Raw genomic sequence first — 27,679 nt, forward strand, 5'->3', positions numbered from 1 at the left:
TCCTAAAATATTTTAATTCTGTTTTTATGACTGAATACACGTTTAAAACAAACTGATCATTTTCTCTACATGCTAAATGTATTTTTAGATCTGACTAGAAGAGATTTAATCCAAGGACTGAGATCAAGAGTTCCTCCTAGTGGCCGAAATTACTACAAACCTTCAGAATAATAATTTGGTAGGAAAAGGATTCTGATTAGGGAAATTGTATATTTTGAATTTAGTGCATGGTTTAGTGCTTCGTTCTTCATAATTTATTCATCACGTTACAACTGTAAGCCCTTTATTTGATCTCTTCATGGCATTATCCATTTAAAATATTACTTGTCATGTTGCAGTTTTTAATCCTTTTGTTAATTATTATTATATCCAATATATGTTTAAAGAGAGATGATGAAATCTCATGTCCAGTGCAATTTCTGCATTATGAACAGAATATTTACTTATTTTAAAAGGTCTATATAGAAGTTCAGTTCTACAAGACGAATGAAAGAGCAAAAGAATGTTATTAGCAATATTTGCAATTATGTTTATCATCTGATTGTCTTTAAAATTGCTACCAGGTTAATTTTCATAGACCTTTGTTGACATTTCCTGCAAAATGGGCATGTATCAACTATTTTATTGCATATATAGATAGAAAATGTTCCCCTAATTTTAAGGAGGTTGTCACAAGGTGTTTTTACGTGGGGTTTTTTCCCGTCAAAATTAGTGTTAATCTTTAAATTTGTCCAAATATGTGATTTTCCCCACTCTTATTTATTAAAATATATATATATATTTTGCTATAGTTGATAAATAAGTGAACACAATAAAATGGCACACAATGGCATAGATTAAGACAAAAAAAAAGAAAAGAAAAAAGAAGCCACCAACCACAACAAACATATAATAGATTTTAACTGAAATAATAAACTGTGCTCTCTGCTCTTTTTCCCCCCCAGATAAATATTGGTCAAATTGTCACACGTTTCATAATTATGTTGTCATTATTTACAATTATTTATTAATTATAGGCCAAAACAATTGGGTCATGTAATGTTGTTTTAAAAATGTCTCTTTTTTTTTCTTGGGCAATAAATGTAAAAATATTCAGTAGCTTTTGTTGAAGCTAAGACTTTACACAGAAACTGACACAAAATAAACAAACCTTGAGAAATATTCACTGGAGAAAAAACTATGCAAAGTGTAAAATGAAACACATTAGTTAAACCATACTATCCAGGCACATTTCGAATACTGAAGAAGCTGATTTGTGATGGTCCAGGTTTCGCCAGCTTTACTTTCACCAATGGCCCACCGTGATGGTTGTGTGTGTGCCTCTCCCAATTCTGCGACCCGACCGACCAGTTACATTGGGAAGCTCTATAAGCTCTAGTCTCCATCCGCCATTTTCAGCACATTGGAAAGCAGGTAGACCAAAAACTACACAGTGCCGGTAAAAAAAACAACAGGTAAGTGTTCAAGAACACCATGCACACGTTTTTATTTCAATCAAGCCTTTGCAACGCTGCACTGAACGTCTGGGAAAGCAGGAGGACACCTTGCTCGGAGTGAGTTGCATCGGGTTTGTGCACTTCTGAGTGCTCGGATTGATGATAACAATGAAATCTGTTTGTCCTGCCAGTCCACAAAGCAACTCTAGTGCTCTGTTGCAACATTTAAGAGAACTTTTTCTCTCATGGAAGATTCCTCAAACGAAAATGTGACCATTAGAAGAGTTTTAAAGCGCGATGTGTGTTTGTTTGCCTGAGAGTCGGGATACACAACCTGAACAGCTTTGCACGTTTCACGATTTAACATCATATGGTTTGCATGACAATATTTTAAGCACGAGGATACACTTTAAGTCTGTTTTGCATACAACCCGCAGTTGTTTTGCGATTTATTTTATTTAAGTTTATTATAATCACGTTGTGCGCATTTAAGTATTGTGTGTCTGTGCATCACAATCCACCTACAAATATCGTGTAAGTTTTTGCTGGTGTTTCTTTTAAGAATTCGGAAACTTTTTCGCTGTTGGTTAAACCATCTTCTGCTTTGGGTGCTGAAACGCCTTCTTTCTTTGTCCCACCGCCACCGTCTGTTATTAACAAAGATGACACCACAATGAAATGCATCTCATTCATCTCCTGGTTTTATTCATGCTCATTCCTCGCAATGTTTTTCGTATTCTTGCATGTAGTTTCGAGAAAATCAGTTAAAATACAATAAACAGTTGTAAGACAGTGGAGGTGTACAGATGAAATTCATTGGTAGCCTAATACTGTCTGGGGTGAACTTAAAGATGCACTCAGCAATTTTTGCTAATCAAAAAAGTTGTGAAAATTAACAACACTTTTTGAGAAATATCATTAGATTTTAACTGTATTGTAACAGTGGTGGCCAAAATGATTAGAACGGTGCGATTTTTAAAATAAGTCTCTTCTGCTCACCAAGGCTTCATTTATTTGATCCAAAATACAGCAAAAACAGTAATATTTTGTGAAATATTTTTACAATTTAAAATAACTGTTTTCTATTTGAATATATTTTCAAATGTAATTTATTCCTGTGATCAAAGCTGAATTTTCAGCATCATTACTCCAGTTTTCAGTGTCACATGATCCTTCAGAAATCATCTAATATGCCGATTTGCTGCTCAAGAAACATTTATTATTATTATCAATGTTGAAAGGAGTTGTGTACAATTGCTTTTCATGATTCTTTGATGAATAGAAAGTTCAAAATAACAGCATTAATCTGAAATAGAAAGCTTTTGCAACATAATAAATGTCTAGACTGTCAATTTTGTTAAATTGAATGCATCCTTGCTGAATAAAATTATTAATTTCTTTCCAAAAAAAACTCTTACTGACCCCAAACTTTTGAATGTGATAATGTTACAAAAGCTTTCTATTTCAGATAATGCTGTTCTTTTGAACTTTCTAGTCATCAAATAATCCTGAAATAAATTGGTCACAACTGTTTTCAACATTGAAAATAATAATAAATGTTTCTTGATTCATTTCATCCTTGGTGAGCAGAAGAGACTTCTTTTAAAACTTAAAAAAAAATCTTACCGGTGTAATAATTTTGGCCACCCCTGTACACACACACACACACACACACAATGCAAAAGTATAAATGTAAAGGTACTAAACAAACAATATAACAACCAACTCAATATACAATGTGTTCCACCACAAAATATCTACATAGACAAAAACTTTGAGATTAAATCCAGTACATGTCCATTATATAGATGAGTAAGTGCGTTCACGCCATGTTGGAATTACATTAATTACAAGATTCCGACTTGTAAAAAGCTTTCACGTCCTCGTAATTACAACTTGTAAAACCTGACTTTTCTCAGAGCTCTGACTTATACCACGTGACTGCTGCAGATTCGCTTGTGCATTGATAGTGCTGCCATAGAAATCCAGAATTCTGAGTCTTGAGGACGTCACGTGAACAGTTCTGAGTAGAACGTCACAGGTTGTCATCTTGTAATTACGACATGCTGTGGATGCAGCTAGTGTACATGTATATGGGTATGTGTTGCATAAAAACATAAATTAAAAGGAACAAAACGGCTTTGGTGGAAGCGGCAGTTAGTAAACAAACCTCATGCATCCAGACCAATAGGTGTCAGTATAGTGTTCAAAACCACTGGTAATATTGGGACAAAAAAGAACCAGCTTATGAGCCTAACTTTAGAATGATCGAGTGCACCTTTTAAGGCTTTAATCGAAGAATAAAATACTGGTGCCAAAAGGAATATAAAGTTGGTAGTTATTAAAGTTATTCCACACATTTATGAGACTATGACTTCAGAGGAGGTCACTGCTGCAAACTAATCATTTTTTGCTGACAGACAAAAGAATGAATCCTTAATGACTGCGGAATACTTGAGCACAAAGACTGACCAAGAGAAAGGATCTTTCTGTGGCTGTGTGACCACACGTAGGCTTCTGCAAATTAGAAATCACATCTATTTTTATTCATTATACTGAGTGTAATGATGTCATGAATTATTTCTGCAAGCATCCATCTTGTCAAATTAGAGGGGGGAGTTTGAATCGGGTGTTTCAATCTGATTCCAGCAGCTTGTTTTATCACACTTTCTGTTGTGTATTCATGCTCCCACCCATGTGAAAGTAAAAGGCAGCGGAAGCCGAGAATCTGTCTCCGACCTCCACACTTACGTAACAGCGTCGCATCAGAGAGGCCCCTTGTGTGTCATGCCGTTTTCTCAATTTCCCCTTATTCTCTGTAGCTGTCATCCAAACCTGATGACAGTGTTCTACTTACCGTCCTGTCAGCTCTCGTTATTGCCCTGTTCTTATGCTACGACCTGACTGAATAATGTTTTTTTTGTGTGTCTCAGGTGAGGCTGGGTTAATTACACACAGAGTGTAATGCTGGCGTGGCCCCTGGTAATATATGCTGTTTAAAGTCTAACCACACCTGGTAGATCATCACCATTTGGTGTGAAATACACCTTGAGGTTGACTCACTTGAGAGATGATCTCAGATGTTAGAAGAGCAGCTTGATTATTTGTTGAAGTATTTTGTGTATGAATTATGCTGTACATATTAATTATATACACTTCCATTCATTTCTTATGTTTTTGAAAGAAGTCTCTCATGCTAAACAAGGCTGCAGTTATTTGCTTAAAAATACAAAACCGCAATACTGTGAAATTATTGCAATTTAAAATACTGTTTTCTATTTTAATACATTTTAAAATGTAATTTATTCCTGTAATGTCAAATCTAAAGCTGATTCTTTGATAAATAGAATGTTCGAAATTACAGCATTTATTTGAAATTCTTTACTGTCAGTTCTGATCAATTTAATACATCCTTGCTGAAAAATGTATTTCCAAAGAAAAAAAAAAAAAATCATAACGACCCTAAACTTTTAGCATGGTAGTGTAAATAAAAGAAAAGCAAATATCAGAGACTTTGAGATTAGTGCGGTTTTTAAAGCATGTCTATTCATGCTTTCAGCTTTGGGATTGCTTCAAAACAAGTCCCATCCTGCTTCATAAACATAGAGGATTATTTCGTTCTACATGGTTAAAATAACCGCTTCTATTTTCTGTTTTACAGAATCCATGAAATAAGAAAAGTCTTGGGAGTCTCAAATTCAATCGAGTGTTAAATCCTTGCCGCAGGTATGGCAAAACAATTTTTTTCTGATGTTGTATAAATGCTTTTCCTCTCAGAAAATTCATACTTTTGCTTTAAAAGCAAGTACCATGAGTATCGGTTATGGTGATATGCAGTTAAGGAACATATTGTAAAATTTAACTACCCACCCACCCCTTTTTTCTCTTTTTTTTTTTTAGGCTGTAATGGCTTTGCCTCAAGGAGCATATGAAACCTTGGATGACATCCCAGCCCATGTGTGGAAAGGGCTGCCAAACAGCATGAAGCTGAGACCATCAGCTGTTAACCCAAATCGCATTGGTGAGTAACAGCGTGGCTGAGTACTTGTAAATGATGCTGTTGATGAGAAATCATGTTAATTTTTGCAGTATTTTATTTTAACTCTGCTTGCTGAAAGACTATGAGATGTCTCAAATATTTGACTTTGAAACACTTTGAAATATTTCCAAAGTTTGCCTGTTTTGCTCTACAACCATCACTTTTGACAGTTGCCTTATGGTTTAGTCAGCATTTTGAACCAAAGGAATTGAGAATGTTAAACAATTGAGTTGCAAACAACATAACTGCAGTCTTGTTTTGTTCTACGTTTGAAATGGAGAATGCGCAATACGCTGTGATGCTGCCCTAGAAATATACAGATAAATGTTTAATATCGAATGTTCCAGAAAATGGCTCTGTGAGAGAGTCTCTGGAGATCTTAAAGTTGCTCATTCTGAATGAGGATTCATGCTGAAAAATCCATCAAATAAGTTCGAATGGCGAAGGAAATAAAATTCCCAGTGTTTGCTCACATAAGATTTCTCGTGACATGCTGTCTCTCTACAGGTGTATGGGCATCTAGATTAATACCTAAAGGCAAAAGGTTTGGACCATTTGTAGGAGAACGAAAGAAGAGATCTCAAGTGACAAGCAATGTTTACATGTGGGAGGTATGTATTAGGTATCCCATTGAGAAAGTCTGAAGTCTGAATACACTGATCAACACAAAGCATATTTGGACCAATATACAGTACCAATCAAAAGTTTGGGGTCAGTAAGATTTTAATGTTTTTGAAAGAGGTCTCTTATGCTCACCAAGGCTGCATTTATTTGATCAAAAATACAGTAAAAACAGAAGTTTGCCGTTTTTAAAAAAAACTGTTGAATTGTCAGTCTTCAGTGTCACATGATCCTTCAGAAATCATTTTAATATGCTGATTTAGTGCTCAAGAAACTTTTCTTCTTATCAATGTTAAAAACAGTTGTGCTGCTTAATATTTTTGTGGAAACTCTAATAATTTTTTTTATGATGAATTAGGGCTGGGCGATATATCGCATGACATTGTTATGCGCATCTCGTCAGTAAAGCCGGTTCCCTGATTAGTAGTAAATCGCCATCACCTGCTTTCAGATGGAGCGGCATTTACTACACAGAGCCGTAGTTCACTGACAAGCTGAGCCATATTGCATTAATTATCGCAGGCGATACGTCCATGATAATTAATGCGATATGGCTCAGCTTGTCAGTGAACTCTGTGTAGTAAATGCCGCTCCATCTGAAAGCAGGTGATGGCGATTTACTAAGGAACCGGCTTTACTAATGAGATGCGCATAACAATGTCATGTGATATATCGCCCAGCCCTAGATGAATAGATAAATATAAAGTTAAAAAGAACAGCATTTATTTAAAATATTAATATTTTGTTACATTATAAATGTCTTTACTGACACAATTCTGATCAATTTAATGCATCTTTGCTGAAAAACCCCCAAACTTTTGAGTGGTAGTGTAGGTTTAAGTGGTGGTTCTTAATTAAATACATATTGTTCCACTATCATTAGGTATATTTTCCAGCCTGGGGGTGGATGTGTGTAGATGCCACAGATCCAATGAAAGGAAACTGGTTGCGGTATGTGAACTGGGCACGCTCTTCTCAAGAGCAAAACCTCTTTCCACTGGAAATCAACCGAGCTATTTACTACAAAGTGTTAAGGGTAAGAGCTGATGAACTGGTTTGATTTTCACCATGTTGATTTCCACCAATTACTGTTTTATGATTGTAAAAAGATTAAGCCTGGAGAAGATGCATACAGCGGTGTAGTACACTAGTAAAGGGGTTTTCAAACTTTTTTTTTTATGCTAAAGATCCCCAAAATATGATTCCCTTGCAAGAGACACTCTGCTTAAATTATTAGCAGCTATAATACCATTCCAAAGTTTGGGGTCAATATGAGACTTTTGTAACAAGAAATTAACACCTTTATTCAGGATGCATTCTGAGGTGACAGTAAATACTTACACATAACAAAAGATTTGTGTTTCAATGCTATTCTTTTAAACTTTTGTATTCATCAAAGAATCCTGAAAAAAGGTGTCATGGTTTTTACAAAAATATTAAGCTGCACAACTGTTTTCAACTTTGATGATCATAAGTCTTAATAATAAAATCTTTCTTGAGCAGCAAATCATCATATTAGAATGATTTCTGATGGATCATGTGACACTGAAGACTGGAGTAATGATGCTGAAAATTCAGCTTTGCCATAAAAGGAATAAATTATATTTTAAAATAAATTAAAATAGATAACAGTTGGGTTTTTTAAAACGGCAAACTACTGTTTTTACTGTATTTTTGGTTAAATAAATGCAGCCTTGGTAAGCATAAGAGACCTTTCTCTAAAACATTTTTTTTTAAATCTTACTGGCCAAACTTGAACAGTAGGGTTTGTATTTTCATGTATAAGACAATATGTTGTAAATGTAAACAAAATGTAAAAGCATTTCTTAATTCGCTAGTATTAACTTAATGACATAGTTTTTATACCACTATTAATCAGGCATGAAAACAGGTCAGGGGTAAAAAAGGTGAGAAGGATGCGGCATATATACCCCCCCCCCCCCCCCCCCCCCCTTTTTCACGTTCTCTCGATAAACCACCCCTTTCAATCCGATCGAAATTATTTGTAATAGAGCTGACACTTTGAGTTTTTAACGGGTTATGTTAAAGCCCTACATGTTATTAATGTTTTTATGAAATATCTCTAGTGAATGCATCATATCACCGTATTATTTATCGCCATGCGAGCCACAAATTAAAGCTTGGCGAGCCACATGAGGCTCGCGAGCCGCGCAATGAATAAAGGCCCGTTCACACCAAGGACGATAACTATAAAGATAACGATAAAGATATAATTCTAAAAATCGTTCTCCATATTAAAGAATAACAGAGTTCACACCACAACTATAACGATAAAGATATGAGGAACGATATCGTTGGGATCACTTTCAGAACGATTTTTTTTTCAGCTGTCAAACGATAAAACACTGACAGTCAATCAGAATCCATTCTAATTTAAAGGTCTCGCGCATTTAAAATGGGGCGCGCGCGCGCGTGCTTAGAATAAAAAGACCGTTATCGTTCGTTGGTGTGGACGCATATATAGTTATCTTTGTCTTTATCTTTATAGTTATCGTGCTTGGTGTGAACGGGCCTTAACACTGCACTGTTCCTGCTCGCTCAGCGCTCACGGCGCCCGCGCCCGCTCGCGATATTATCTCGCCCACTTCTATGTCAAAATTAAAAATAATGACATTGGCAACATCGCTGTCTGTATCTGACAGGACAGTTAACATTGTAAGCTAACTTACCTCAGGCTTTCTTTCCGACGTGCGGTACTTTGTTCGGCAGTGTGTCCAGTTGTCAGACTCGGTGTAAAAGACTTTGAAAACATTTCTGCCCTAACGTTACTCTGACTCGTATTGGCTGTCATGTTTCGGCATTAGGAATGATGATTGTTTTTTAAAGCTGCGAAGTTTATGGTAACTTTATAGGGGATAAATGCTGGCCTCGACCTCGACCCCCCCCCCCCCCCCCCCTAAATATTTTCTCATCGGATCTGCACAAATCACGTAGGTGACCCTTTTAGGTTTTAAAACGGCGAATTTCGCCGAAAGGTGAGGAGTTTTCATGCCTGATTAATGTTAGATGTATAACGCAAAGAGAACCATATTCAGTTGCATTACTTATGTGGTTCTTTTCACAGTAATTAAATATGAATGAGAATGTTGCAAAAAAAAACTCACACTGAGCAAGCAAAAGGAAACGGCAACAAAGAGAAACCATATAGTTTCTCTTACAACACAAATACAAACTGTTCTTGAAAGCATGCACATTAAAAGCATGTCCCAGGACAGTTTGAAAACCCCTACACTAGTATATAGACACACTCAATGATAATAGACATGGACTAAATAAACAAAACTCCAATTTTGATGTTATAGTGTGGTATGGATATTTGAAAAGTAGTAATCTGGGACAAATATAGAATGATTATAATAATTATTGCTGTGCTCCTGCTTAAATGTATGCACATTAAACTTTTGTTATATGTAAATATGTTATAAATTTACCAGTAGAAATTGAAATTCCTTTGTTTTTCTTTTTAAATGCATCTTCTACACTTAATGTAGTTGACAGATAAACAAAGCATCTTTAACGTCAATTAAAATGTTATAATATGAGCTTTCTCATACGGCACTCTAGTTTGTTATTGGGGTCTGTTTCTAAATGCCTGACAGAGCGTCAAGGCCTAGATAGTATTTCATCCTATGGCATACCAAAAACCTCGACTCTGATTGGTCCGTCTACTCTCCGTCAGCCAATCGGACCCGACGAAGAACTTCTAGTGTGGTACAATGGGGAAGACAATCCTGAGATAGCAGCTGCATTAGAGGAAGAAAGGACTAGCAACCTGAGCAAGAAGAGTTCACCTAGAGCAAAGCGAGGTAAAATGAAAACACCACCTCTTACTGCTACTACCTGCAGTTTCCCCCCGATAAAAATTAGTGTCTAATTAGTGTCCGAGAACATATGTTTATTCTATTCGGAAGTATTCGCAGTCGTTAGCTGGAGCTAGCATGTTAACTTAGCCAACTGGCTATTCTCCCATTTCATAGGAAGATTATTTAGAAACCGGAATTATAGATGACGTTCTGTTTTAAACAGCTTTGTTAAAAAGAAAAACACACCGGGACAGAGACAAAGTGCGATGAATATAACGTACTCTTCCTCATGTTGATGAACGGGTCAGTTAGCCGCCTTGCAGACTCGGACCTTATTTCAGTGCCTCAAAATCTAATTAACTTCTCGCCTAGAGAGCATTTTGAGCATCACGGGCACGGCCGAGCGTTTGATTCAGAACGTTTGAAAGATTTTAAACCCGCCTGTGATGCCCAAACATGTCATCTAGATAGACAGCTCACAAGGTTTGGAGACACAGCCCATGTCTCTCAGAGATGACCTTCGAGACCCTCCTCGCAAAGCAATTTGAATGAGACCTAACATAAACACAAAGTTTCACTTCTAAAAGTACGAGAGTTATTTGTTTGTTCGTCCATAGCTCATTTCTTAATCATTTGTCACACATCACTGCATTAAGTTTGATGCTCTAAGCATGTATGTATTTTAATAAACTTTTCTTTTGGAATTTATTTTTCTATAAAATATCACTCAAATGACTTTAAATGTATATATTTGGTCTGAACTGTCTTTATAGACTGTTTTAATGACTGAAAAGGACAGATGCCCGACCTAAAAGAAAAGGAAAAGAGCATTTGCTGGTCTTTTCATTTCATTGAGTAGGCTAAATGGTCGTTTGACTTTTCCCTTTTCAATGACAAGTGCAGCTAAATGCATGATGGTTCAATTTAGCTAGTAATATTTTTAAAAGAAAGGTTGGACGCAAGTAAAGGAGTTCTTGAAATATTTGACCTCTTAATGATATCCAAAAGTTTGCTGTTAGGGAAAATTGTTAGGAATTGAGAAGGATATAGGCCTAATGTTTTATCTGTTTGTTTCAATTTAATTTTGTATGTTAGAAAGTCGTTGTAAGTTTTAACCTAAACAATTTATAGACATTTTGACAGTGAACCTTTTGATGTTATCAACAAGTCAAAACACATTGTAACTATATATGTGCATCAATCCTTTATCTGACAAAAACCATGGTCAAATGAATATATTGTAAAAATATATGCATACATTAAGGACAATTGTAATTACCATGTTTAGTGCATTAAAATATGTAGTGGTGAATTTTGTTTGAAAATGTTCATGATTATGTTACATGGAATAGTAATAGACTAGCATTTAAGGACAGAGTTGGATGCGGAAATGTGGGAATGACTATTTGACAAGGATGGTCAGATGACCAAGTTAGCAGCATGTGTCTGTTTTATGAATTGGGTTTTGTATAAGATGTTCCCAGTTGACCTTGTCACAAGGACAGCAGCTGATGGCTGGTTTCTTTGCTTGGCTGTGACACTATCTGTGATCCATTGTGTAAATGTATATTAAAATGTTTACATGTAATTATGCAGCATTTATACTTCTTCAAAGGGAAAGTTCACCCAAAAATAAAAAATTGTCATTTATCACATCATGTCACTCCAAGCCTGTACGACTTATTTTCTTCTATGAAACACAAAGGAGATTTTAAGGATGTCTCACTGTTTTCTTTTTCGTCCATACGATAAAGGTCAATGTTCTTCAGAATATCTTCTTTTGTGTTCCACACAAAGTCAGTCATACAGGTTAGGCACAACATGTGAGTGAGTAAATGGTGAGAGAATTTTCATTTTTGGGTGAACTATCCCTTAAACTTTAATTTTCTACAATCGCCTGAAATTCAGTAACAGTTAATGCACACTACATTTAACATGCAATTACTGTGGTATAGATTTTATTATGGGCATTAAACGTGTGAGCAACAAGCATTTCTTTGCCTATGTCACACACAATGCAGCAGTTACTGAGAAGTCAGTCTGGTTTTGTGGTGAGCTGCTAGTTTAGAAAAGAAGGCGGTGACATACTTGTTTTGGATCTTGCAGGTGGAGCTCTTTATTCTAGTTAATGTACCAGATGTTCTTACAAATCTTGGTTGTTTACAGTTTTCAGTTTATATTTATTTATTGCTACTTCGATGAAATATCATTGGATTAAATTATTGTAGGTTTTGACGGCCATGAAAGGAAACCTTAACCTTTTATTAATGGCTTTTTGCTGGCTTTAGTAAGTCTTAAAGGTTGTCTCTCTTTTTTTATTTTATTTTTTTACTAAAAACAGATTTGTTTCTCCCTAAAGCAAGGAGGAAGCTGTCGGAAAAAGCCAGACTGGCTGATTTGGCTGGATTCTGTGAACCGAAGAAATCGAGTGCCGCTGAACCCTTATTCACAGTGATGCGGGACTCAGAGGAAGGTAGGTTATGCTTTTCATCAGCCTCTGGCAGGGATTTGTGCAGTTCACAAGTATGCTCAGCTCAATCATAATGTTTTTTGTTGTGGTCAACAGTAGGGCTGCAACTAACAATTATTTTGATAATGTGTCATTTATTTATATGGTTAAATGGTTCAAAAACGCCAAATTGTATTTATTATTCTGTGTTTGAATGAAAAGCATGTTATTCTACATCCTGCCCAAAATTGTCTTCCAAACAATGTGCAAATTGAATGCTATGAAAATAATTGGAGTGTAGGCTGTAATATATATTATGTGCAAAGAGATTTACAATATAAATGCTACATTACAAATTAAAATATATATAATTGTTTACATTTATATTCTATTCCATCTTATATCATAATATTTACTGCTCTCATTAAAAGACCAAAGCACCATTACATGTAAAATTTTAAAGTTAATGTCCAACAACTATTTCACCAAAATTAATGTTTCAATCTGAATTATTGCTCTTTTATTTTTCTGTTTAAAACACGTCCACACTTACACTTTAATTTAACAGAGACTTGTTTGATTTGCATACATTTCTAACATTTATAGATTAGGATATAACAATAAAATGTTAGTTATGCGCTGAATCATACATGTTTCAAACGCATTAAATAGCACACACGTATATCCAAGTACTTGAAATGGAAAGCGGCATTAATCTAAATGCTTGAGAGTTTAAAACGCTTAATATAAAACATTATCATGTCTGGGACAGCTTATGGTGTGCATGGCTCGCTCTGTTATCTCCATTATTTTTCAGATGTGTTTCGTCCAACAAAATGCATTTTTCACTTCACTAAAGAAACATCACTGGTGGTGGTTTTTGTGCACAGCATACTAGGCTTGGGCGGTATCCAAATTTTGATACCGTCAAACCCCCTCCCTATTTTACCGGGGTATACAGTATTACCGTGACTAATTAAAAATTATGACATAAGGCCCAGACAGCGTCACCAAACTGTTGGCTTGTGCCTACACCATTCAGAAACTGAATACCAGATCGGGCAAAAAAAAAAATCAAGCCCAAACTGTGCACTTTGTGTCCGAGCCCGGCTGACGGCATTAAATGTAATTATGAGCCCGAGCCCAATTTAGACTTGACTATTTTTAATACGTGGGCCGTTATAATGGCGGCGCCAAATAATTTTTTAACGCAGGTGCTGAGGGGGTGCTAGATATAAATACTATTAATAAATGAGCAAAAATGGGACACTTAATATATAATATTTAATTATTTTAATTATCACAATTAAAGTATTAATTTTATTAAATTAAACAAGCACAACATTCAATAAAATATTATTAAAGATTTATTATTATTAATACATTTTTTCAACATAAGATCTCATTATTTTGAAATGTGTGCGTGCAACAAGCAAGAAGTGCATTTGTAAATCCGGTGACACGCGTCCATTGATTTTTATTAATAAAACTTTTCTGTCAGCGTCTGCTGCAAAGATTAAGTTGATGATTGCCATCTCCTAGTGAACGCGCATATATAGAGAGAAATGCAAATCATGGATTACTACATAATCAGAAGGTATAGGCTAGCCTTTTTCATTTCGTTTTGAATTGTTTCGTTTAAAGAAATTGACGATCGGCATCTCCGTAGTGAACGCGCGCGCGCCTATAGAGAGAAATGCACATCATGGATTAATCAGAGAGTATGCTGACTATTTCTTTTCGTTTTGTATTGTTTCGTTTAAAGAAATTTACGATCGCCATCTCCATAGTGAACGATAGAGAGAAATGCACATCATGGATTACATAATCAGAGAGTAGGCTAGCCTATTTCTTTTTGTTTTGAATAGTTTTGTTTTTGAATTTGATGATCGCCATCTCCGTATGAACGCGCATAGAGAGAAATGCACATCATGGATTAAATAATCAGCGAGTGGCCTATTTCTTTTCATTCTGAATTGTTCCGTTTAATGAAATTTCAAGCTTTATTTAGATATAGGCCTATCTGTGTCAAGTCTGTGAGTTTCGGTTAATTTATGATGAGATTTCAATGCAAGTGACCGCGGCGCGCCAGCGCACGATCATGTCATGATTATTGTCTGCTATATTTTATTCTTATTTATTAAATCCAAGCAATTGGTTGATGAAAAATGTATTCAAATTAAGATACAATTTATACAAAACGAAATTCACTTTAAAGAAAGGCCTTTTACAAAACGGAACTTAAGTAGTCAAAATGTCTGACTCCCGATGCATCCCATCTTACTCGTGCTGTTCACTTTTCATTATCAACATAGATGAAAAAAATTACATTATAATATTTTAACAAATATGAACTAATGCGCTTATTTAATGAACTCGGGGCAAAATGCATCCTCGCAGCAGTGAGTGGGTGGTTGTTTCGGAGATGCGACATTAGGTTAGAGGTGTTTCCATCTCTCGCGGTCACCTTTTTATTGCACAATTTACAAATTGCCTCGTCAGTAGGCTATTTACCTCTCTCCCTTCTCTCTCTCTCTTTCTCCTCCACACTGTCACTTGATGACAACCACACAAGCATTTTTAGGCATTAAATAAATTATATTTATATATTATATATAAGTGACGGTATTGAAACTGATACCGTTGCTATTTTAAGATCCCGCGGTATACGATATTGCCGTAATACCGCCCAACCCTACAGCATACAGACCTGACTAATCTGTGATGAAATTTGTTTTGGATTATTTAATTACCAATGTACTGGAATAGTTGACAGAGTGGTAGTCTAACAGAATTAGGCCTATGTGTTTAGATTAGATTAATCATTTTCTTATTCACTAGTCAAGTTTTCATTTGCTTGAGCAGGTACAAACACTGTGTTAGGTAGTATTTATTACCCTATTGGAATTGCTCTGTTTATTATTTAAATATATTTTTCTTGTGATTCAGGGCCTAATGATGAGGAAAGACCATCCTCACCTCCCGAGTTGGAACAGAATGCAGTTTCCCAGTCATCTTCTATAGAAAGTGAAAACCCTGTCCAGTCTCACACAACAGAGATGAACCAGAGGGAAGGATTGGATGAGGAACATGTAAAGGTTGATGGACAACTGTTAAATCAGTGCCCACAGCACCCCTCTGAGGCAGAATCAGTTGATGGGGATGAAAAGTCTCTCCAGCAATTAAATTCGGGCAACCCTGCAGAAGAAAGCTCTGAGAGTCCACTGTGTGATACAGAGTGTATATCTTCTTTAGCGAATCCTGAGTTGGAGGCAGATGGGGATTTTGAGGATGACCCCCAGGGAGGAACGTACCCCTGTCAGCACTGCGAGCGTCATTTCTCCACCAAACAGGGCCTGGAGCGCCACACTCATATTCACACTACTTCAAACCTTCAAACTCATACGTTTAAGTGCCGGTACTGTGCCAAGCCCTTTGGCTCTCAGGTAGGCAGGCGCAGACATGAACGTAGACATGAGAATGGGAGTAAAACTTTAAATAGGCCTGGGTCACTCAGCGGAACAGCGTTCCTCCACAGTCCTACAATGCCCAATGATTCTGCTACTTCTGGCAGTGTGTCCACTCCAAGCCATGCAGTCGTTATGAACACACAGAACGGTCCTCCTCAGCTAACCTCTGACAATTTGAAAAAAGAGCCTGGTATTGAATCTGACCGGCCTTTTATATTAGATGAGAATGGGGAGTCAAAAGAGCTTCATCCTTGCAAGTATTGTAACAAGGCTTTTGGCACACACACCAACATGCGCAGGCACCAGCGCAGAATCCATGAGCGGCATCTAATGCCTAAAGGTGTTCGCCGGAAAGGTATACTCCTGCAGGACGGCTCCTCCCAACACCAGCACCATGAACAAGGGCAGCCCGTTTTGCTCCAGGAAGAGTCACCAAGTGCCAGTCCACCACCTATCTATGTGCCCAGTGTGGAGACCGAGGATGAGGGAGAGAGGGAGGAGTGTATGGTTGATATCTCTAACAACATTTCTGAAAATCTCAGCCATTACATTGATGGAAAAATACCATCTACAAGCACCGTGAGCAATTGTGAGGTCATCGAGGTTGATTCAAGCACTGCAGCGTTGTTTGGCCTTGATGCTCTTATTTTGAGTCCCAAACAAATAAGTCATGCTCTTAAAGTTGAAACACGGACTTGTCCAGTGAAGGAAGTTTCATGCATGTCTCAGACAACTTCTAAAAGGCGAACTGCTACACCTCCGCTGCTGCCTGCTGTGAAAGTGGAGGCTGAAACGGTGTCCTCCTCTTCCTCATTGTCCTCCCCTTCCTCTCAGTCCTCTTTGTTGGTTGGAAACATTTTCACTCAGTCAACCGAAACGTTAGCTTTTCAAAAGGAGAAAACGGTTTATCTCTCTCCGAAACTTAAACAACTACTACAGGCCCCGGACGGTCAGAAAACAGCCATAGGTCTAATTACAGATAATAGATTGACCACCCCACTTTCCGTAACTTCACTGCCTGCTGTCCAAGGTAGGTTTAAAAGAAGAACTGCCTCCCCTCCCACAGCTTCACAGAGTAGCCCACCACAAAGAAATGACAACATAAGCTCTGCAGCTGGGTTTTCATGTTCTCTGAAGGTGCCAAAGATTGAGACCCACTGCATGACTCATTCTTGGAGTTTGTCCAGCAGTGATCATGGGGACACTGAAAGTCTGACAGGAAAAGACTGGTCTCCTTCAAGAAGTGGAGGGAATTCTTGTAATCAGCAGCCGCTTGACCTTTCGAATTCCTTCAGTAAAAAAGACAATAGTGTAAGCAGAGGATCTGGAGAGGCTGTGCTTGACTTAAGTATGAACCGTAAAAGTCCTGTTGACCATGAAGTAAAGACATGCTCAGCCACACTACCACCTCATGTGAAGAGGAAAAAACCTAATACCAGCATTTTAGAAAAAGTGTTAATGAACGAGTATGCTGGCCTAAACTCACCTGGAGAAGAAGGATCCAACACTCTTGGGAGCCCTGACGCCCTTTCGTCTTCTGAGAGTGCCACATGTGTAGCCCCTTCTAGTCCTGGATCAGGATCAGAGCACCTTCCTTGTGAATCAACCTCTCCTCCCTCCCTGACCCCTATGACTATTAATCCATCCTCTCCATCTTCCTCTAGTATAGCTTCATCTACTCCCCCTCCTCCAGTCTTACCCACTATCCCATCTCTTCCGCCTCTATCATCGCAGCATTTTCACATGTCAGACGCCTTATCACCTTCCCCTTTTCCGGTGTTGTCCCCTAAAATGTCCCCAAAAGCAGTTGATTGTTTAGAGGAAGTGTCTGATTCATCTGCATTAACAGAATCATGCCATGATACATTAAATTCCATTGTTAATGAATCAGACCAAACTGCTGAGCAGTTAGACCGTGTGATTTCTCCACTGCCTCAGGATGCAAAAAGACATTGTACAGCAGATTCATCTTCAAAGTCAGAAACACTACTTGAGGGCTCAACCCATGATTCTAAGCCTCAGTTTTTAAGAAATGCAGACCAAGCAGGTTCTTCTCACCTAGAGTGGGATACTGCTTCTGAAACCAGCCAAAGCCATTCCTGTGAAGGAACTCTCCCCCAAGACCTCAATATTAAAACAGAAGGTCGACACAAATCAGAGCCTTCGCTTTCTACAGTACAATCAACTACTAAAGAATCTTCACCAAACTTCCTCAGTGAATTGCATTCTCCACAGAAGAGTTCAGAGGTTGATAACTTTGCTGAAGAGGATATAGGGAAAAAAGTGGAGCCGGTTGATAAAACAAATGGAGTTGACACTTCACCTGGGAGTCCAGTCAAAAATTGTGATGAGGTTGAAACACCAGAGCGAGAGAATTTTGTCAAGAGTTTTGTGTGTAACGTCTGCAAAGAGCCATTTCGCTCCATCAAAGACCTTAGTGGCCATATAATAGAGCATGCGTCAGAGTGGCCTTTTAAGTGCGAGTTTTGCGTTCAGTTATTTGGCAACGCCACTGCGCTCCTTGAGCACCGCTCCTCTCTCCACGGGGTGGGAAGAATTTATGTTTGCTCCATTTGCTCAAAGGAGTTTGCCTTCCTCTGCAATCTCCAGCAACATCAAAGTGACCTACATCCAAGTCAGAGTTGCACTCATACTGCTGTTGAAAACGGGAAGCTCAGACCTCAGAACTATACGGATCCTGCTTACACAAATGTGGAGAAAGATGCTGAGGATTCTTCGGAGGAGCGTAACAGTGACACTAATAAGGTGGAAGAAGAGGAAAATGGCCATGAGGACCCTACTGAAGAACTATACACTACAATAAAGATTATGGCATCTGAGGCTGGTAAACCGAAAGGTCCAGATGTGCGGCTTGGCATTAATCAACACTACCCCAGCTTTAAGCCTCCACCTTTCCCATACCACAACAGAACACCTGATGGTTCGGTTGCCTCCGCGACTAATTTTACCACACACAACATCCCCCAAACATTTAGCACTGCGATCCGGTGTACCAAATGCGGAAACAGCTTTGACAACATGCCAGAGCTACATAAACACATATTAGTTTGTGCTAATGCTAGTGATAAGAGACGCTACACCCCTAAGAAGAATCCCATTCCTCTCAAACAAGTTGTGAAACAGTCTCCAAATGGTCTTTCCACCACTGGAGCCTCTACTGGGCAGAATGCCTTTCGCAGAATGGGTCAACCAAAAAGGCTCAACTTTAACCAAGATATAACCTCTAAAGTAAAGTTATCAGCCCTAAATAAGAAGAAAAACCAGCTTGTCCAGAAAGCTATATCTCAGAAGAACAAGTCTGCTGCCTCTGCAAAGAAACCCCCAACCCGGGTAAAGGAAGAGGAGACTCATGAGGTCCATGCATGCCCATACTGTAATCGAGAGTTCACATACCCAGCCAGCCTCGCTAAACACATCGCTTGCAGTTGTCCACAAAGACCTGTTGCCAAGAAATTGAAAAAAGGTGCACTGATGCCTCAAGACAAAAACAGGAGTCTCCGAAGTCGAGCCATTGAGTCTGAAGTCAAACAAGAGGCAGGTTCTGGATCAAGCCCGAAGCCTTTGGGGAAAACCAGAGCCCGGAGCTCTGAGCCAATTGAGAATGAAGCTCTACCAGCAATTAAAGGAAAAGAACCTCAGGTACGTACAAAGAGGCCAGCCTTGAATATGGACATCACGGCCCCACAAACTAAGAAAGGCAAAAAGAGCAATGAGCCACTGACTTCCATAACTCCTGCAGTTACTGATGATTCTTTAACACGACCACCTTCTAAGATGCAACGTGGATCTAAAGAGGTTGTTGCCAAGAAGGAGGTTGTTGTCAAGAAGCAAGTTGTTGTCAAGAAGGAGGTTGTGAAAACACACCAGTCTAAAAAGGAGGAACGTTTTTCAGCAAGGACGCGGGAGAGAAAAGGTGGGCCGGTGACACGCAGCGTACAGATTGCTAGTGCTTCAACTCCTTTGGAAGTGAAGACTGAAGACCTTTCAAACCATGAACCAGGGCAGTCTGAGGTAATGCAGAGATTCATCGTTATCATTGATATAATGTGATTATAGTTCAATTTTATAGTTGTGAGTTTTTGATTTCATTGTTTTTTTCTGTTCATTTCAGGAGTCTCTATTGAAGTTAGCCAGGTAGAACTCCACGTTCTCTAAAGGATTGCTTGAGTCAATGACTGGAAGGGGAACTTCTTTCAACTGAATTGGATTACCTTGATCATAGCCTGAATGTTCAGGGGAGCCAGGAGTTATCTCCCTGCTCATCTTTTGTGTTGGCCCATTGGAAGTATCTTATCAGTGCACTTTTATAAATAATCCTTTGGATGTCTAACCCCCTACCCAAATGGACTGAAGAATATGATAAATAAATAAATCTCAATCAAGCATAATATTACTTATGTTGACCTTCTGGTTTTAAGATATTGCAAGAGGCAATCATTCAACAGTTTCTCTTAGGCTGATTGACCATGTTTAATCTGTAAGGTTTTCAGATCCAGCGGTCTCCTAATGCATGTGCTTCTGTATACAGTATGATTGGACTGATCCTTTCTCTATGTCTGTACTCCATTTTGACCTGCTCCTCTTTTACTGAGAGAAATTATTTGAAGAAGAGTATATATATGTATATTTAAGTAAATGTAATCCTCCACAGGGAATGTTTATCATACTGAGGCTCTCATAATCTGTGAGGCTTTTTTGTTTTTACTTTGTTGTTGATATTTTTGTTTATTTTGACACAGTAAATGAATTGAGCTGTTTGATACAGTCAGAGTGAGCAGGAGAGAACGGTTTGCTGTATGTAAAAGGTGTTCGACCTTCACCTGAACCAGCCAAAACCATAAGCCGTTTTATTCTTTTCTTTTCTCTGTTCCTTTTGTAATCTACAGATTCTACAGCAGGGCTGCTGGCCATTAAAATTACACTAAAACTTCAACTGGGAATGACGAACTGTCTTCTGCACTTGCATGAGATTAATTAAAAGTTGTAAGTGCCATTATTACAACCCAAATTATGTAATTGCCTATTACATACATATTGCATATTAGTGATCTGGTAAATCAGGTTGCTTGTTTCTATGAAAAGCACTTTATTTAGGCTAATTTGCCTTTTATGGATATCTCAAAGTTTGAGGTGATTTTACAATATGTGATGACACCTGCTTGAAAACTATAAAAACACCGTTAATTTTCACTGGTATGTTTATGCGCATGTACATCACACCCTGAGGCAACCTCAGAAATTTGCTATTAAGACCTAGTTAATGTCGCATTATTAGTATAATTAGCCGTTATTGCCATGACGTCGTCATCACAAGCACTCAGACTCAACCAAGCATTATACAAATGTTTTGTTTTTATCGTTTCTCATTTTATAAAATGGATAAGGCCTCTGCTTTAATAGAACATCAACTGCACTTAATTCTTAGTGGTCTACCTCCTGGCAAGCTTTGAACTGATGCGTTTTCTGCCTTTGGACAGCGTAATCCCTCTCACTCCTAAGCCTGTCTCTGCCATGTCATTTTCACTTTACAACCTGGACAATGAGGACAGGTATCTAAACAAGATCTGAATGCTTGAAATGTTTTTTTTTTAAGCAAAGAACTTGAAACAATATTTCCGTCTTGCAGTATGTCTTTGCTGTCCTGCATTGATATATTTTTGGGAATGAAATGTTGACCGTGTTTTGTGATTATGAATAATAACCTTCACAAATGTAAAATGCATTGTCCTAATTGATATATAAAAAAAGAAAAAAATTCAATGTATTCTTGATTTTAGCTTTTAGTTTGATTTCAGTCGTACTTTAGAATGTATCCAGAGATAAGGTACCTGTCAAATTAGTTTTTCACAAATGTTTTTCAATATTTAGGTTTGATCATTTGCATATCACTATTCATTGACCGCATTGCTTCCTGACTAATCCAGGCTTTTGCATTACCTATTTTTGTTAGCGCGTAGTCACATTCAGATTTTTCGTCCATGTCCAATATCAGTACGTTTTCTTTAAATCACCTGGCTTGTGAAATTGAACCTGTCTTATCGAGAGCGCGATCTTTCCAGCAGGATTCAAATTTTATTGTGGCTTTAAGAATCTTGTGTTTGACCATCAAAAAAGTCATTAGAGTGAAATAGAGTTCTCTTCTAGGCTAGCTAACCCTGACTAAATACCCATTCAGCTGTAAGGACACTTCTAACCGTCTGTCTTGCCAATATTCAAATAAAGAATAGAATATTGAGTGCAAATTTGTTCTGTTACACAGGATAGATCTTTATGTAGCAGGGAAAGCAAATCTTGTTTATGTTTCCCCTGGTGCCATTCTTTATGGTTCCTCCATGCTGTGTGTTGGGGAGAAGAGGTGCATGATGCTATGCTCAGCTTGACAGGATGAAATATTGCTTCACTTAATCCTGATTGCCGTGCAAGGTGGCATAGCCCTAGTCATAAAAATGCAGCCCCATGCAGCTTCCGAGTTGGTCGATGCAGTACATTATGATGAGGAAGTGACGCTTAGGTTAGAAATCATCTCCTTTATAATTTCTCCAGACCTGTTTTATTAAATACAATATTTTTTTACTTCTAGATATCTCAAAAGTTTTGCTGTCAAATATTTTTAAAACTTTTTATGTTAATGCTTAAATGTTTAGTGCCATTTGCTATCCTTCATACTTGTGTATAAAAAAATAAAAAAGGGTGGGAATTACATTACATTTTTTTGAGTTTATCAATTAGGAATTGACTGAATTAGGAAAACGGCAGAATACAGTGCGAGATTGTTAAAACCGCCTCAATTTTGGCATTTGGTTACCATTAACCGGTAGCCTGGCCTAAATGACATCTGTGGAAAAAGTAAGTAATTTCACAAGAGCAAGATTTTGATTTAAACTCTTCTTTGATACCTTATGCACCAATTAATTGTTTGCATTAAGGGCCAATAACTTGCATTAATTATGTAAATGAGGTTTTGATTTCTTGTGGATTTTGACCTCAGACCTGCTAGTAGTTTTATTGATCTATGTATTGCTGCAAAATATTGCTTCTTCCCTACGTTCAGAGACCATTAGAAATAGCACTGCCTTACGTAACTAGGCCGAGGATATGTTTGTGCTGATGCATGTACTATCAAATACCTTTCTGCCTCTCTGAGGGGAGCAGAAGAACACTGAAATTGAGAGAGCAGAATCACTCCTCGGCAGAGAGAGAGAGAGAGAGAGTGATCTGCTCTGGCAGGGGAGTGTATAGGAGGTACAGCTCTATCCTTCCCAGCTGACAGCTTACTATCTGCATGTCTCTTCGGTTCACGTTCAAAAAGAATATGGTTTGAGCGAACCTTCAGTAAGACAGAGGGAATTAATTCCAGTGAGCTCCAGCCACTTGGCATCTGCCTGGTCTGTCAGTTGAAAGCTGTGAAACTAGCTGTGCCTCTTGTCACAACTAAATTGCAAAGTTTCGCTGATATAAAAGGAAGAAAAGTATGAAAAATCACCTTCTCTTTCACCACTCTGGCACCGCAGGATGTCCTTGTGGAAACCAGTCACCTTTCAACGACACGACTATGTAGCTAGATATTGCTTAACAACAGGTTGACTGTGTTTCCTTTTAAAACACGAGGATATGGTTGCACTTGCAAATCTTCTATGTTCTTACAGCAAGGATCAGATCCGAATATTACACTGACCTGACACACAGCTTCCAAAATCTGATGAATGGGAAAACAGCTAAAAAATAATGCTGAAGTGTTTCCTACTTTGAAAACTATTACTAAGGTTTCCTACTAAGGTTATAAAAGAACGAAGTAGACCAATGTAGAAGTATTTCTTTTTTATCTAAAAAATTTAGCTAGGTAGGACTTTCACAGCAACAAGGAAAATTGAAGGTTACGCTTTATATTAAGATTATGTTGTTATGGTATAATATGGGTTAAGGATAAGGGTTTGATTTAGGGTTAGTTGCTTAGTAAGTACAAAACCTGTGACTATGTCGCGTTAAAATAAAGCGATACCAAGTTGAAAATGTGCATAGGCCTATATAAAAGATAAAAATGTAACATTTAGATGGATTGGTTGAATAATTATTTCGATATTTATGTTTAGAAAGTGTGACGATGTCATGAGTGGCATCTGTATGATATTTTACCCTTCAGGTTTGATATTTTGTTATATAATGCAGACATTCCTACTTTTTTTCAGTGTCCAAGTGTGCACGTTGGGTGTCACTGTAGGTGAACACATCCCATAAGATCCCGCCTAAAAAGATTTCTCACTGTATGTCAATTGTTACTTTTCAACCCTTGGGTGAGTTACCCAAAATGAACTTTCCTTTTCAACTTCTCCTCTCTCCTCCACAGGGGGAGGAATTAAAAAGTAGAGCTGCAAGAGTTGCAAAAAAATCTTTTCCCTGCAGCCGCGCTTCTTATGAAACGGATCATCGAGTTGAGAGGAGCGAGCATGCAATGAAAGGGAGGGGTAGAGCCGAGGCAGAGGGAGGAGAGAAGAGGGCACACGTACCCGATCAGAGCACAACAAACGGCAGTCCACCCTGAGCCTGGGGGAACCGAAGGCTTCTCACTCAGTCAGCAGGACAGAGCACACTGGACCAGGAGCTTCAGACTCTGGAGAAACCTGCCAGCGAGGCACAACCTCAACACATGATCATAGAGCAGCAGGAAAAGGCAAGACATCATTGCTCTGATTCTCTCTCTCTGTTTAAAGCTCGCTCTCCGCACACACTCTCACTCATTCTCCTTGACGCACACAGACACACTCCCTCATTATCTTGCATGTGAGTGAGGCTATTTCTCTCCGTCCTGAGCAGAAACCTCTGTGCTATTCTTACACAGCTGCAACGTTGCTCCAGCTGCCGTTTTCAAAGGGAAGTGAAGGCAAACCGGGGCTTTTCTGCGTGGCGTGTCGTTCAGAGACTGACCCATCAAGCCTAGTGGGACATCCCAACCATGGAGGACACTCTCACCTGCACTCCCACCACCTTTTCCCAGGTCTTCGGCCGCCAAGGACAGCTGATGCAAGCTAGTAAGTACCCGAGATCTGTCATATTGGGACCAAAAAAAATGTGCTTTGCCAGGTTATGTCAAGTTGTAGGGCTTGGGGTAGTAAATATGAAGTGGACAAGTGCTTGCTTATTACACAAGCTCTGCTGGTGAGACCATGGTCCACTGCATATCCTGATCTCTTGGTTTAGGCACCCAGCTTGCAGAGAGAAACCCAGCTCTTCGTCCCCGCTGCTTTCAGCCCGCTAATGAGCTGCACACGGTCAAGAAATGTGTCTGCGGGTGTGCATCTCTCATTTTTCTTATGGATATAGTGATCTTAATAAGTCAGTCATGAGGGCTGGGGCTGAAAGGAATGTGACAGTTAACTCAAGATAGATTTTTTTTTTTATGGAGAACTTCACCAGTGTAATTCTGAAACAGTGCAATAATTCCTTGACAGCTTCATAAATATTGTACTCCTAAGCATTGATGAATTATGAATTTTGTCTTACAAAAAACTCCCAGGCTATAAATAGATGCCGCTTCATAACTTATGTCTCACAGATTGTACTTCTGCATTTAATATCTTTGTACAGGTTTTGTATGGAAGTAGCTTGTACAAGATTACCAAAATACCTCCGATCCTTGTCTTAATTTAGAATGGAAATGTAAACTAGTGACAAATTAGCTCAAGACAACTCATAAATTTGGAATTAAACACATGTTTCATGTATTCAAGTTTATAATAGATAATATAATTTAATATAAATAATATATGAAATCTTTAATTTAATGTGTAAAACATTTAACATACACACACTGTATGATTTTATTTACATGCCAAAACACAAACTGATCACACACTCTTTTACACCATGAAATATGAAGATTTGTTTTAAATAATATTTAATATTCACATATTTTCATTTATTTTTCATTTATTATATAAAGGAGTATGACTTAAAACCTCTTTACATGTATAGTATTTTTTATGTATCATTTTTGTTTTTGTTTTTTAAATAATTGATCAAGGCTTGAGACTGCAATATTTATGAAGCTGTCAAGGGTGTACTGATGATAGTTTTTGTAAACTAATAAGCTTTAACATTATTTTAGTGTACTTCCATAATGTTTCTGGCTTATGTTAATATCTTATATTATCTTATAGCAGATTTGTACTTTCATGTCAAAGTTACAGCTTAGATGACGGTGGAGAGCAATTCAATTAATGGGATAGTTCACCCAAAAATGAAAATTCATTTACTCACCCTCAAGTTGTTCCAAACTTTTTTTTCTTTTATTGAACACAGAAGATATTTTGAAGAATGTTGGGAACCAGACTTCCACTGTAGGGAAAAAAAAAATACTATGGAAGTCAGTGGCTATCGTCAACTGTCTGGTTACCAACATTCTTCATAATATCATCTTTTGTGTTCAACAGAAGAAGAAGAAAAAAAAAAAAAACTTGTACAGGTTTGGAACAACTTGAGGGTGAGTAAATGATAACAGATTTTTAATTTTTGGTTGAACTATCCCTTTAAGAAGACTTGCAGCAGGATGCAATTACTCAAACAGCAGTTTGTAAATGACCGTGATACCAGCGGTAATGACAATCCAAGCAGATTTTAATTTGATGTCAAATTCAATGTCTCTACACATTAACATGACAATTAGCAGAGCAATGCCATGCTGCTGAATATGCTGAAAAACCCCCCCCAAAAAACATGATTACGTTCTTCTGGGAGAGTTTTAAAGAACATGCATCTACATAAAACAGCAATCCTGGAGAATATCAGATTTTTAATATTAGATATCAGAAATTGATACATTTTTGATAAATGCTTTCTTTCCAAAGCAACTCACAGGATTGCTTCCACGTGTAATGATACAAACTAAAAGGGTTGTAATGCTAAATATCGGTTGTGCAAACATGCAAATTTTATATTCCATGTAATTATATGATTATCATGCATAGAAAAATATCATGCAGATGTAGCCAATCTCATTGGGTTTTACGCCATGATTTCAGTTATACCTCCCCAGACTGTGCATGATTTTTTTTGGAAAGGATATGTCCTTAAATTACCTTCCTCTGGGTGGGAGATTTCTGCACTTTAAACCACTAGAATATAATTTAAAGTTCATCTTTACCCACAGTAAATGCATGCTTGCCGGAAAAGTTTGTCAATTTTGTGTGCTAAAAAATGTTTACAAATGCTACCACACATATAGTGGTACACTATATGTGTGTGTTAGCAGGGTGTTTTGGTGGGAGGAATGGCAGCAGTGAAACGGGACGGGTTGGGGGTGTTGGGTTTGTTTGAATGAAAGTCTCTCTCTCTCTCTCTCTCTCTCTCTCTCTCTCTCTCTCTCTCTCTCTGTTCGCTCTCCAGAAATAGAAGAAAACTTTTATGAATAATGCCCTTTGTTTGCTTTATTTCTGTGAACTCATTAGCTGTTTGGTATGCAGGGATGTATTAGTGTCTGTAGAGTGTGTGACATTGCCATGATTAATATTCTGCGTGTGGCTTTGGAGCGCTGAAAGCCTCTTTACTGAATTTGTGTTTCTGAAGTGCCTGAAGATGAGACTCCTCTGCAATATCTGAGCCTCAGAGGTGCCGAAATACTGTATGTATTACCATCAGCCACTTCTCTGTGACTCTTTGCTTTGAATGTCTCACATTCTGGATCATCCATAATGATGAGATTTTGTAGTTTCGAGACATTCTGATGTCTCGTTCCCCGTGGACGCACTGGACGTGGATTTTTCTGAAGTTTCTGCCTTTATAAACAATGAACTGATTTGAGGCTTTTTTTCTTTTTTCACTAAAAT

At 37.9% G+C, this 27,679-nt stretch overlaps 2 protein-coding genes across 4 annotated transcripts in view; both read left to right on the forward strand.

Moving 5' to 3' along the window:
• The first annotated feature begins 6,055 nt into the window (after positions 1-6,055).
• Positions 6,056-21,620, forward strand: prdm2b (PR domain containing 2, with ZNF domain b). Its single transcript, XM_084101878.1, has 6 exons — positions 6,056-6,086; positions 6,980-7,132; positions 9,797-9,923; positions 12,280-12,393; positions 15,319-19,871; positions 19,972-21,620. Exons 1-6 carry the CDS (start codon positions 6,078-6,080, stop codon positions 19,996-19,998), a joined length of 4,983 nt encoding a protein of 1,660 aa, XP_083958004.1. The 5' UTR covers positions 6,056-6,077; the 3' UTR covers positions 19,999-21,620.
• A 2,386-nt stretch (positions 21,621-24,006) lies between these two features.
• Positions 24,007-27,679, forward strand: part of kaznb (kazrin, periplakin interacting protein b) — a 144,294-nt gene continuing 140,621 nt past the window's right edge. For all 3 annotated transcript variants that reach the window (XR_014604363.1, XM_084101657.1, XM_084101660.1), the window contains exons 1-2: positions 24,007-24,528; positions 24,697-24,886. Coding sequence is in view for 2 of the 3 variants with exons in the window: in XM_084101657.1 (XP_083957783.1) it covers positions 24,811-24,886 (76 nt within the window). In the remaining variant the exon portion in view is untranslated. The remainder of the gene's footprint in view (positions 24,529-24,696; positions 24,887-27,679) is intronic.

This window comes from Abramis brama, assembly GCF_963993115.1.
Source record: "Abramis brama genome assembly, chromosome: 23".
In the NCBI taxonomy this organism is placed as follows: Eukaryota; Metazoa; Chordata; class Actinopteri; order Cypriniformes; family Leuciscidae; genus Abramis; species Abramis brama.

Coding starts and splice junctions, on each gene's coding strand:
- prdm2b (XM_084101878.1), top strand. Junction 7,133..9,796: donor TTTACTACAAAGTGTTAAGG/GTAAGAGCTGAT, acceptor ACTCTCCGTCAG/CCAATCGGACCCGACGAAGA. Junction 9,924..12,279: donor TTCACCTAGAGCAAAGCGAG/GTAAAATGAAAA, acceptor TTCTCCCTAAAG/CAAGGAGGAAGCTGTCGGAA.